The following is a 12385-nucleotide window of genomic DNA, read 5'->3' as shown; positions in this document are numbered from 1 at the left end:
TATGTCTCTCCCTGCACTGAACTTGAATGCTCTTTTCCATACTCCATGATTTTTCTCACATTGTCCTATTCATGGTATTTGGCTGCCTTCCTCTCTAGAGGATAAGTCCATGAAAATGGGGGTTTAGTCTCTTCTCCATTATATCCTTAGAACCTAAGGAATATCTGCTATATTGTAGTCAGTTAGTAACTATTGATTGAATAAATGCACTGAAGAAAATTTAGTTGATGTCCCTGGCTGACAAGAAGGTGAGGAAAAAAACGGCAAGTAGCACTGGCAGCCCTTGCCTTTACAAATGAACCAGGCAAGGGGAGGATTTGCTGCCTAATTTCATATTTTGTATGACTCCTGTTAGTTGTATAATTTTTATATTATTTATTGCTATATGACAAATTACTCCAAACTTATCAGCTTAAAACAATACATATGGGGGCTAGCAAGATGGATCAGTTCGTAAAAGCGCTTGCCACAAAGCCTGATAGTCTGAGTTCAATCCCCAGAACCCACATGGTGGAAGGAGAAATCTGATCTCCACGCATGTGCTTGATACTTGTGTGCCTTCCCCATAATATGTGTAAAATAATTTTTAATTTAAAAATACACATTAAGGTCAAAGACCAAATAGTTGCTTAAGTTGAGCTCAAGAGCTCTTGCTGTTACAGTCGAGATACTGATGGAGACTATAGAGCCCTCTTTTCAAGAGTCACATGGTGAAACATGCGTGTAATTCAAACTCAGGAGGTAGATGCAAATGATGAGTAGTTGAGGCCAAGGTCAGCTACATGACATCCTGTCTCAGAACAAGTAAATATTCATATGACATATCCAGAAGGCTCAATGCTGGCTCTAGGACCCTTTTAAGGGACTGCTATCTCTACAACCAGTCTTCACAGCCACACTTCAGAGTGGCAGGACACAGAGGGCACTGTGCAGGGCCAAGTAACAGGAGGAGGGGTCACTGGGCCCTGGCTGGAAGTGCATTCCAGAAATGTCAGAGTCTGCAAGGTTGGTTTCCCTTCTCCCCCTGCCACTCCCTTGTAGGTGTATATTTGCCTTGACTCTGTAGAAAGCTGTACTCAGTTTAACCATCATGGTGACACGGATGACAGTGGAGTCAGCTGGGAGTCAGAGTCAGAGAACCTGGAGGAAGCACTGCAGAGATTTAACAAGAATGTGGAGACCTTTCCTCCCCTGACAGATTTCAGCTCAGGTATGCTGTGTTCTGAGAGCCTGGGATCTTGGTGAGACTTGCCTTTCATCAACAGAACGGGGAGGTCAATGAGTTATTTATACTGTTAAGTGGAATTTCTCCTCAGCATCACATGTATGATCTGTAAATTCTAAAGACACACATTTTCTAGATTAGAAAGGTGACCCAAGTGAGCTCAGTTCCAACTGTGAGGACAGTTCCACTCTGCATGACTCTGGTGAGGGTACAGTCACATATGGATGATTGTTTTTAAGTCTGAGGCTTTACCACTAGCTCAGATTGTGACAGTTGACTTTCAGACTACAGTGGTATTGACTTTAACTACAAATCACCTAAAATGACAGCCTTTGAGGTAGAGACTCAGGCTATGATGGTTTGTCAGGATAGGTTAAAATACTTAGTTTCTCTTTCTAATCTGTTCTTCACACCTTTGTTAAATACTCCTGATTCTCTTCTGAGGAAAATGTACCTACTTACTGTTGACAGTCCCTGAATGCCAAGAGTAGCTACACATTTTTCTGTGTGGGACACAGAGCTACCTTACAACATTTTCCCCCTCACCAGGGGTGCCTGGACACCACTGGCACACTGCCAGGAGGAGGCAGGGCAGAGTCCAAAACTAGGGTCCTCAGTGACTCTTGGTCTTTCTTCTGGGTACCCAGGTGTCACCAGAGTATTGTCAAGAGAGGGAGTTAGGAGGGGAAGTCAGGAACAGGAATATGCAGTTTAAGCTCACCTTCAGGGAGTCCACTCACCAGGCAGGAAGGGGAAGCAAGCCCAAGATGAGGACAATTAGGTCTGATTGAGAGGGAGGGCCAAGTAAGCCAGAGAAGCTGGAGGGGAGAAAACCTTCCTGGGAAGCCTTAGGCTCAGCTCTTTAGTTGAAAGGCTTCTCCAGGCAGCTTTCTGAGGTGATCTTCGCTTGTTCACACTGGTTTATTTGATGGTGGATGTGAATGTATACACTATATTTGGGGTGAACCCAGGATTAAATACCTTTTGCCAGGAGGTGTACCCAGGAAGGGGAGCTCATTGGCTGAAGGTTCAGGGCTATCTAGATACTTCATTAGCATGGAGAAGAACTGTGGGTGTCATACTACGTGACTCAGTGCCTGTAGTCTTTAGTGGAGTGTTGTGGAATGTCTGGGACACGTGTTCTAGAGCAGGTACACAAGATAGGGAGTGGCTGCACTCCTGCCAGTCTGAGCTCACTCAACCCTGGCCAGTTCTTTTGTCTGTCTGGTAACATGGTCCCATGTGCCCTATATAGAGCTAGGTTTATTCTTCATCTGTTGTGTATCAGAGTGTGTTTAAGCAAAGAAAAAAAATATGTCATTCGAACTTCTGGCCTGATTTAACTGGTTTACTTTAATAAACTAGTAGTCAGCTTTTTTGGCTGACTACTGATTACAGATCCTTTTGCTTGGAGTGTTCTTCCCTCAGACTGTCTATCACATTTAAAGTTTCTTGCTCAGGTCTCCCTTATTGGAAGTCTTCTCTTACCTTTCCAGCATGGAGCAGCATCCCCCTCCTCCTCACCACTTTACAGAAGCACTGTGAGCAGGTGCTGCTCAGGTGCTTCAGCAGCAATTGGAAGGGCAGTGTGCACATAGGTCTCACAGTTACCAAATGAGTTTAAAACTCATCAGGTGGGCTTTGTGTTTACACAGACTCACAGTCCAGAAGGTAAAAAGTCCTTCCTCATTCATACCTCCAGGGAAACCATAGTCTGGAATAAAGTAACTTCTGAGTCTAAGCATATTGTTCACTTCATAGCTACTTTATGCCTCCAAGGATTTTTTGGGTTTTAGTACTGAGCATCTAACCCAGGGCTTTGCACATGCTGAGCCCGTGCTCTACCAGCGAGCTCCATCCCAGTCCTTGGCAGTATGATGTCACCTGTGTGGAAGTGGAACTAGGAACTCTGAGGATGGGCAAGTTCCTTTCTTCAAAACAAACTTAGACATTAATAAGAAAACATGATAAAATATAGGCAGAAAAGGAGAAGCCACCACAATATTCAGCCCTGTACAGTGACTTCATGGTTATATACATTTCTTTGTACTTTCTGTATTAAAAGTTTTGGAAGACAGCCAATAACAATCTATCATTTGCTTCCTCTTTCTGCCTTTCTAGAGATGCCTTGCCTTGCAGAATATGCTGATGGTTTATGGTATAGAGCAAAGATTGTTTCCATTAAAGAATTTAACCCTTTATCTGTCCTGGTACTGTTTGTTGATTATGGGTCCACAGAGAAGTTGACAATAAACAGGTAAAGGGAAATAAAAAGTTGAATAAGGTGCTGTTTAAAGAATATTTGTGTGTGTGTGTGTGTGTGTGTGTGTGTGTGTGTTATATATTTCTGTGTGGAGTGTGTGCCTATGCAGAGGTCCAAGGTCAACAGTGATGTCTTCTATTCCTCCCCACCTTCCTTTTTGAGACAGGGTCCCTAACTGAACCTGCTCTCCATTTCAGCTAGATTCGCTAGCCAGCAATCCCAGGATCCACCTTTCTGGGGAAACAGGCTCGGCTGTTATTGAGTCCTAGGGACCCAAATGCTGGTCCTCATGGGTACACGGCGAGCACTTTACTCACTGAACCATGCCTGTCCTAAATAAGGATTCTTTGTTTTGTCTGAGATGCGAGTATAACTAGAGCTGTTACTTGGTAAAACTTTGACTTATTTTTGGTTTGTTTTTTGTTGGTTTGTTTGTTTTGCTTTTTTGATTGGATTTGGGTTTTGTTTGTTTGTTTGTTTTTTTCGAGACAGGGTTTCTGTGTTATAGCCCTGCTGACTTGGAACTCTCTGTGGTTGCTCTTGAACTCACAGAACTCTGCCTGCCTTGCCACCCAAGTACTGGGATTAATGGTGTAAGCAACCGGCACCTCATTTTTAAAAGAAAAAAATATTTTAAAATTGTTTATAAATTAGTATTTTTTATTGTGACAATTATGAAAATATCTCATATTTTAAGAGATTAGAGCTTTTGCTGAACCTCACAACCAGAATTATGATACACCTTGAGACCATTTAAGACTTGAGACTGCTATCCTACTGTGTACTCAGCTGCTTGTTTAACCTTTAAGAGAACAAAATGACAACCAACCTAAACATGCCACACATTTCCCATGTAATCACCTCTTACAATCTAAGTGAATGCATAGCTCTAATCTAAATTTGTATTTTCTTCCATGCCCTGATTTAGAGAGCAATGTGTGCAATGATGAAAAATAAAAAATAAATGAAAATCTGCAGGAGTTATTTTTCTCCTTCTACTATTTGGAATCCTGGGACTGAACCAGGTCTCAGGCTCCTTGGCAGCTAGTCTCCAATCTGCTGAGCCAGCTCATTATCACAGATTGAATATTTTAAAATATACTTGTTTTTTATTACTTATGTGTATTATGTGGTTTTGAGCATGTTAGTATAGGTGTCTGAAGAGGCCATAGATATCAGATCCCCTGGGGCTAGACTTACATGTAGTTGTGAGCCATCAAGCATGAGTGCTGAAACTCAAAATCGGGTCTTCCGGAAGAGCAGTGTATGCTCTTGACTATTGATCTCTTCATCTTGATGCCTCGGGCCCCTAGATTAGGAATTTTTAATGTAGGTTTTTATTTTGAAAAGATATGCATAAGTTTACTATATTAGTGTTTAGATATACTTAGTATTTAGATTAATTGGCTTCTAAATACATCCACTGTATTATTGAACTTTACATTTATATTTTCAAATCATTTTTACACAATCTACACAGAAATCCTTCCCGTTAAGCATGCTCCATTTCACCCTTACCTAGCACAATAAGCTACTTTCTGTCCCTCTGTGCCTAGTCTTCAAGGCTCACCCATGAGCTTTAACTGAGAATTTAAATCATGGCATTCGATCATTTTATCAATCTCTTGTAACAGACTCCGTCAGATTCCTGTTCAGCTTATGCAGTACCCAGCCCAAGCCATAAAGGTGCTCCTGGCAGGGTTCAAACCTCCCTTAAGTGACTCGGGAAAAACAAGAATACCATACTGTCCCAAGTGGAGCATGGAAGCATTGTGGACTATGATAGACTGTCTCCAAGGAAAACAACTGTATGCTTCCTCTATGGTAATTATGTCTTAATTAGCCAAATTATTTTAAAACTATTTCCAAAAGCCCTATTAATTTCATAAAGTGTTTTGCTTCTGCTTAAAAAAAAAATAATAGTTAAAGCATTTAAAGCTAAATAGTCTATAGAAGTTAAGTCTTTTTTTGTTTTGTTTTTTTGTTTTTTGAGACAGAGTTTCTCTCTGTAGCCCTGGCTGTCCTGGAACTCACTCTGTAGACCAGGCTGGCCTCGAACTCAGAAATCCGCCTGCCTCTGCCTCTCGAGTTAGAAGTTAAGTCTTAAGACTAGTTAAAATGTTTTTATTTGGGACTTGGAATGGAACTATACTGCCACAAGTTATCACCCTGGCCCTGTCACATCCACCAAAGGAAAAAAATTAGTTTTAACAAACTTTATTAGCCTAAAGTGATACATAATGAGTAATATAAAATAATAAATATATATACCACATAATCAAAACACTTTCAAGTTAATGAAAAACAAACATGCATACCACTGATTAATCTGAGGTAGACTCAAAGTACAGTAGAGGTATAGGTAACTTTTCAGGCTGGGGAGAAGTGTAAGAAATGACTGTTCTCATCTAAAGAGACCTGAAAAGGTGCATAAGAAAACTTGTAAGTACTCAAGTAACTCACTAAGTAGGGCCCAGAAAATTACACTCAAGCTGCATCCTGAAAACTATAGGAGCTACATTCAGAGAGGTTTGAATTGTAAGGTGGGGAACTGGAGAGGAGCCTCAGGAGTTAAGGGGGCACAAACTTCTTTCTTGCAGAGGGATCCAGGTTTGGTTCCCTGTGGCTCTCAGCAGTCTACCCCAGTTCCTGGGGCCAGATGCCCTCTCTGAGCTTGCTGGCACTGTAAACACGTTGTGAACTTAAATAGACGAAAGCAAAGAACTCACACAGATTAGATTTTATAAAAGAAGACAAAATTCCAGATGGTAATCTTTTTAAGTTATATCGTACAGTAGTATCCCATAGACAAGAGAGAACCTAGTTTTACATAGTGTTCTAGAAATGGACATTTTTTTATCCTTACACAGACACACACACACACACACACACACACAATTTTTGTCTGGGTTCTGGCTCAATATTATAAAGCTCAGGACTCCCAGACCTCATCCTTGACACAGCCCTGGTCTGGGCTGGTGATACAGAAGGTACCTGTGAGTTATCCTTGGTCCTTGCAGGTATTCTGGCCTGCCTCCCTCCCTCCTTTGTATTCTCTGTCAGAATCCTGTAGACTGCCTTCCACAGGAATGAACTCACAAGGAGACAAGCTATTACTAGAAAATGCTTTTGGAAAGTCCTGTTATCTGTGCACTAGTATATACATAGTACATGAAGGGTGTTTCTAAATAAGCCAGTGAAAACTACAGACAAGCCAAGTATTTATTACAAATATGTATTTCTTCACTTCTGTGACTAACAGCCCAATCTTAGCTTATGCATAGCAGATAGTGTGCTGTATAGAATGTAAAGAAACTTTTACGTTCTAAAGTAGTATAAGACTGTTGGCTGTCTAAGCAGAAGATACTTGAGATTTCATTAGTTTAGGAGGAGAATGGAAGGAATAGATTTTAGCAGGAAATCATTAGATTTGCCCTCTGAAGATAAGAGTATGAATTAGTCTTGTGTCTTCCTCCCAGGGAGAGCAGCCAGATGGAAGAGGGGAAGGGCACCAAAGACAGTATTGTGTTTTGTTTATTGGTGTTGGGTTTTTTTGTGAACTTCCTGCTCCTGCCTCCTGAGTGTTACGATTATAGGTGTGTTACCACAACATTACAGGTGTGTACCCAGACACATTGTTTCCTGATAACTGTTATCTTTCAATTTTTAGGCTCAGACACCAGAACAAATAGTGACATTATATGAAGACGAACAATACCCAGTTCACATGTCCTTGGTAGAAATGGGGCTTGCAGATAAAGATGAATGATGTAAGTGTACATTCTTGGTCACCTGTTTAGTCAGCATGTGTGTCTACATGAGTGCTATGACCAGATTAATGCTGAATTGCTTATAAATGTATTTCAGATATTCTTATTTCTCAAAAGATGAAATTCTATAAGAACTCTCTTGCATATTTTGTCACCTGACACCTTCCTACCTCTTGAACACCATTATCAATGACACCTTGTATTTGTAAATATAGTAGTGGGTGTGGGTCAAACAGAACAGGACAATTTGTACCACAAATAATTTATGCTCATTACCAAACAGCAGGCATACAGAATCACTGGGGACCTAGCTAACTAAGTACAGCATTAAATCAAGTGTTTAAGTAACACTTTTTGTTTTTCAGGTGTACAAGGGCTCCTGCCGCTGTTCAGAAAAAGTTTTCTGTTAGATTTGTACCATTTCAGGTTTGATTTTAACTTGCTTTGCAGTGGTATCTTTTTTCCTCCCTTAGTCTTACTTGTGTAAATTGTTAAGGAATGGTGTGGTGTAAAGTTAATATTTTCTTTGAAACATTTTTGTTTTTACTGTAATTTCAAAATAAAATTTAGTCATATAGAAATTTTAGTTCATGTTATTAGGATTCTGCTTAAGAAATACAATTCTGTATTGCCTGAGATGTCTCACCCATGGCCACCCTCACTCTCTTACAGAGGTATTGAGATGGTGTTTGTAATTATTACATAAGTCTTTATGGTTTTGCTGTATATGAATATAGTAGACTGAGTAATGGGAAACCTCGGTAACATTGTCATTGTCTTCACTGCCGTGTCAGTGGGAGCTCTACTGATTCACTGCCCATCAGAGTGAAGATCTTGTTAGATACATACGTAGTTATTGGGTGTTTTGTTGTTTCTTAATTGCATTCTCCTACAGGGCCCTTATACACATGAGAAGTTTACTTATATGTGCATAGTACAGCGATATGCTGGGTCATGGGGCAATTACTTTTGAAAAAGTAGCTACACATTCCTGAAGATGGCAGTTGACACCATTTCCTTTAAAGGATATGCTTCATGTCTTACTTTAAAATAATAAAGAAATGAATAAAGTATTATCTTGTTTTGTTTTTCACATTCAGTTCTTAAATCACACAAAATTGCTATTTTTTAATAATTGCCAATACCTATTGTCTAGTCATAAACTTACGATAACTTGCTCTTTCTTTGAGCATACCTTGCTTGTGCTGCCTGTCACTTCTCTGGTGACAATAACAAGAAGGGGGCTGTGGTTGTCTGACACCAGCTACATACTGTTTTTGACAAGTTATGTAGAATCCTGGCTGTAACTGCTTTCTCCTAAGACTTCTTAGTACTTGTAACATGGTCTGGCCTGTTTGTGCTTGTCTCCATTCTTTCTGCAAGTCTCCCGAGTCTTTGTATGGGACGGCAGTTTTCATCTTGGTTTTGGCTGCAGTGCTGTTTTGGCATTCACCTTTTAGTTCACATCCCATGGAACAAGTATTTGATACACTTCTTTTATTCTTGGGTTTTCTTATTTTGAAAACCTGCACAGCCGGGCAGTGGTGGCGCACACCTTTAATCCCAGCACTTGGGAGGCAGAGGCAGGTGGATTTCTGAGTTCAAGGCCAGCCTGGTCTACAGAGTGAGTTCCAGGACAGCCAGGGCTACAGAGAGAAACCCTGTCTCAAAAAAAAACAAAAAAAAAAGAAAAGAAAAGAAAAAAGAAAACCTGCACAAACCATGTGTGGTGGTGCATGTTTTTAATCCCAGCACTGGGGACACAGAGGCAGGTGGATCTCTGTGAATTCAAGGCCAGCCTGACCTACAGAATGAGTTCCAGGCTTCACAGTGGAAATTGGTCTCCAAAAAATAAAAACAAAAAAGCAAAGATATTAATAAAAAAATCCAAAGTAATATTTTCATAACTATAGACAGACAGACACTAGATAGGCCGCTTTTGTGTTCAAAGAATGTAAAACAGAGACTGTATAGCAAAACTTTAATTTTAAAATTCAAACATAATCTTTTTATTTAGACACATTATATAAATTAAACAACTAAACACATAAGAAATATACACACTCTGAACAGAAAAGCCACTTAGTGTTAATTCATGATGAATCCCACAGAGACCTTCACATTTCTGTGTCCATTAGCACGTTACCATCTTTGTCCTTCACTCTAACTCGGCCAGATGTGTACTTTGTCTCTTGATGACCATTTGCATAGACAGTCTTAACAGTTCCATCGGGATATTCTCGACTCTTGAACTGGGCAGTATGGAGCTCTCTTTGGCCATTATTAAACTCTATGATTTTGTTGCCATCACTGTAAAATTTAAACCAGAATATAATTTCTTTAAAAATTATGTATATACATGTGTGTGTGTGTGTATCAATGTCAACAGGAGCTGGGCATAGTGGTAGGTACACGGCTGTAATGCCAACCCTCAGGAGGACTAAATGTTCAATACCAGCCTGAACACAAACAAAACCTTGCCTTACAGCCCCTGAAATTTAAAATAGAGCTAGAGGGAGCTCAATAGAAAAACACTTGCCTGGTGTATATGAAGCCTTGATTCAATCTTCAATACTATGGGAGAATAAAAATAAAAGAAACATACACCAGGAAAGCTAGCTAAAAGTAGCCTTTGATTCTGGCTATTATTTCTTCTCCTAAACACACTATAGTTGGTCCTTTCTCTTCCCAATACAATTGGAAGTTCTGTTTGCAGCTTTTCAGTTCAGTTCTAGCTACCAAATCAGCCTTTACATGTGACCATGAAAAGTTTCTATTAATAATTTACTTTATATTTTTACTATAAAGTGTTTAGTTTTTTGTTTTTAATTTTAAATGTGTTCAGCCTCTGAAATTTATTATTTTTTTGCAACAGAGTCTCTTTATGTAGCCCTAACTGGCCTGGCAACTCATTATGTAAAGTAGACTGTCCTAAAACTCCCAGTGATTTACCTGCCTTCTCAATTCTAGGGTTAAAAACTTGTGTATCATATGTAGCAAATGTGCAGTTTGGTGTTCGTGTGGGTCCCCCAATAACTAGAGCTGGTGCTGTCCCTGAATCTGTTGCCTGCCTGTGGATCTTGGTGCCCTAACTAAGCTGCCTTGTCTTGATTTCAGTGGTAGAGGATGTACCTAGTCCTGAAATGACTTGATGATAGGGCGGTTTGAGGGGAGGAAGAATACCCAAGTCCCCCTTCTCAGGAGAAAGGGGGGGGCAGTTGGGGGAAGATTTGTGTGAGGGGGGGACTGGGAGGAGAGGGGGTGCTGATATTAGGATGTGAAGTGAATAATGAAAAAAAAAGCTTGTGTATGTCGCCATGGCCAGCTCAAAGCTGTTTAAATTTAACTATTCAGTTTCCTTGGGGGAAAGTTGAGATGGCTCTTTTTCATTAAATTGAAGACTGCCTGAACAATTAACACCAAGTGGATGCTGGACATATCTATGGGATATTCACAATGAATTTCCACAACTGACAGAATTTCCATGACCAATAGAAGCCTGGAGTTACAGACTGGGAGTCCAAAATCCAGAACGTAGATGGACAGGGGTTACCAGCAGAACAGTCTTGTGCCATATACATGCGTGAGACAAAAAACCCATTCCAAGAGCTTCCTCGGGGGAATCTGTGCCCCACACAGCTGCAATTGAACAAGCCACATGATTTCAATGGCACACTACAATCTGAGAACCAAAGCTCTTAAGTAATAAAAAGTAATCCTGACCAAATACTTGGGATTTGCCTATGAAAATAAGAATAGCTATGAGTTAATCTATGTTGAAGCTAGATGTATTAGTACATACTTTTTATTTCTCTCTTTATTACACAAAACTTCAAAAGTAAGAGTAAACAAAATCTTAAATTTGTACTTTCTTTAAAAAAAAACAAAAAACTATTCTACACTAAGGGAAATCACTACAGTGACTATAAGAAGTCCATGGACCACCTGAATTTGTTTTACTTCCTTGGAGAATTTTTAGCATAGATTTCATGTTGATTGATTAGTGTTAACTGTTTTTAAAAAGGAGGTTTTAGTTGTCACATCCTAAGAGAAAGAAGGAAAAACTCAAAATTAGATGTGGCAGAGCTTAGCCAGGGCTATGACTAAAATGGTGAGGTAAATGGCTCTGTATCATCAGGCTGGTGATGGATGGCACACACCAGACTCAGCATGTGGGAGGCTGAGTCCAGCCTAAGCTACAAGAAACTCTGCTTTAAAACAAACAAAGAAAACCACTGTTTTTATTATTATGGATTGGGAGCATTCAAGGACCACATAAAACTAACTTTCAGAAATATAATATTCAGAAGGACAAAGAGCTTAGTGATTTTGAAAGTTTATGCCAAGAGATTAAACCTGTAACAGAACAGAGAGCTTGAGAATTGAAAATACATGTAAGATAGGAATGTCTAAACATGATTCAGGGGTTCTATCAAATATCAACTGCACATTTGAGGGCAGCCTGCCTTCTGTGTCTCCTGTTTTCAGGATTCACTAAATTTCTAAACAAACAACTTCCACTCCTGAGTTCTGTGCAGCCTCCCTAAGTCCCATTAGCTCACACTGCTTCTAAACTTCACAGTGCAAAGGGCCTGTGTTCACTTCTTATCTCACTGAGGCTTCAAGTCACTGATGTATTTTGTTTTATATTTGGGAGGGTGCATGATCCCTTACATGTAGAGCCAAAGAAAGAGTCTACCTTATTCCCTTAAAACAAAGGAACCTTGCAGATTGGGCTGGGCTCGCTGACTAAGTGAGCTTCCTGGACCCAGCTGACTTTCCCCCTCCCCCATTCCCAGCACTGGGATCACAGGAACATGCATCATGTCTTTTATGGGATGGTAAGTTCCAATTCAGACCTTCACCCTGCACAGCAAGCACTCCTCTCTACTGATAGATACCCAGTCCCAAATGTCTCAGATTTATTTTAAAATTAAACCATGAAAGTTGGAAAATATAGAAACAGATTTAGAGGTGTCATACCGTTGTACTCGGACAATTGTGCCATCTGGAAAGATGCTCTCTTCTTGGCCATCAGCAAATAAAGTCTTAATGGTCTGGTCAGGAAATGTGATTTCTTTTCTTCCATCTGGGAAATGCTTTTCTGTTTTAAAAATGATTGTTATC

General features: G+C 40.0%; 2 protein-coding genes across 5 annotated transcripts in view; one reads left to right on the top strand and one right to left on the bottom strand.

Annotated features, from left to right (window-relative positions):
• Nucleotides 1–7839, top strand: part of Rnf17 (ring finger protein 17) — a 111860-nt gene extending 104021 nt beyond the window's left edge. For 2 of the 3 annotated variants that reach the window (XM_028787375.1, XM_028787376.1), the window contains exons 32-35: nucleotides 1042–1210; nucleotides 3347–3482; nucleotides 5123–5312; nucleotides 7159–7257. In XM_028787375.1, the coding sequence (XP_028643208.1) occupies nucleotides 1042–1210; nucleotides 3347–3482; nucleotides 5123–5312; nucleotides 7159–7257 (594 nt within the window). Of the gene's footprint in view, nucleotides 1–1041; nucleotides 1211–3346; nucleotides 3483–5122; nucleotides 5313–7158; nucleotides 7259–7623 lie in introns of those variants that run through there. The other variant, XM_028787374.1, reaches the window with a different exon arrangement.
• A 1386-nt stretch (nucleotides 7840–9225) lies between these two features.
• The window catches only part of Cenpj (centromere protein J), a 49737-nt gene continuing 46577 nt past the window's right edge, over nucleotides 9226–12385 (bottom strand). For both annotated transcript variants that reach the window (XM_028787428.1, XM_028787427.1), the window contains exons 16-17: nucleotides 12242–12362; nucleotides 9226–9568 (exon numbers count right to left, since the gene is read on the bottom strand). In XM_028787428.1, coding sequence (XP_028643261.1) covers nucleotides 9376–9568; nucleotides 12242–12362 — 314 coding nt within the window. In that variant the 3' untranslated portion in view covers nucleotides 9226–9375. The remainder of the gene's footprint in view (nucleotides 9569–12241; nucleotides 12363–12385) is intronic.

Source organism: Grammomys surdaster, unplaced genomic scaffold, assembly GCF_004785775.1.
Source record: "Grammomys surdaster isolate TR1022 unplaced genomic scaffold, NIH_TR_1.0 125630, whole genome shotgun sequence".
Lineage (NCBI taxonomy): Eukaryota > Metazoa > Chordata > Mammalia > Rodentia > Muridae > Grammomys > Grammomys surdaster.
This window is presented reverse-complemented; position numbering and strand designations above follow the sequence as displayed.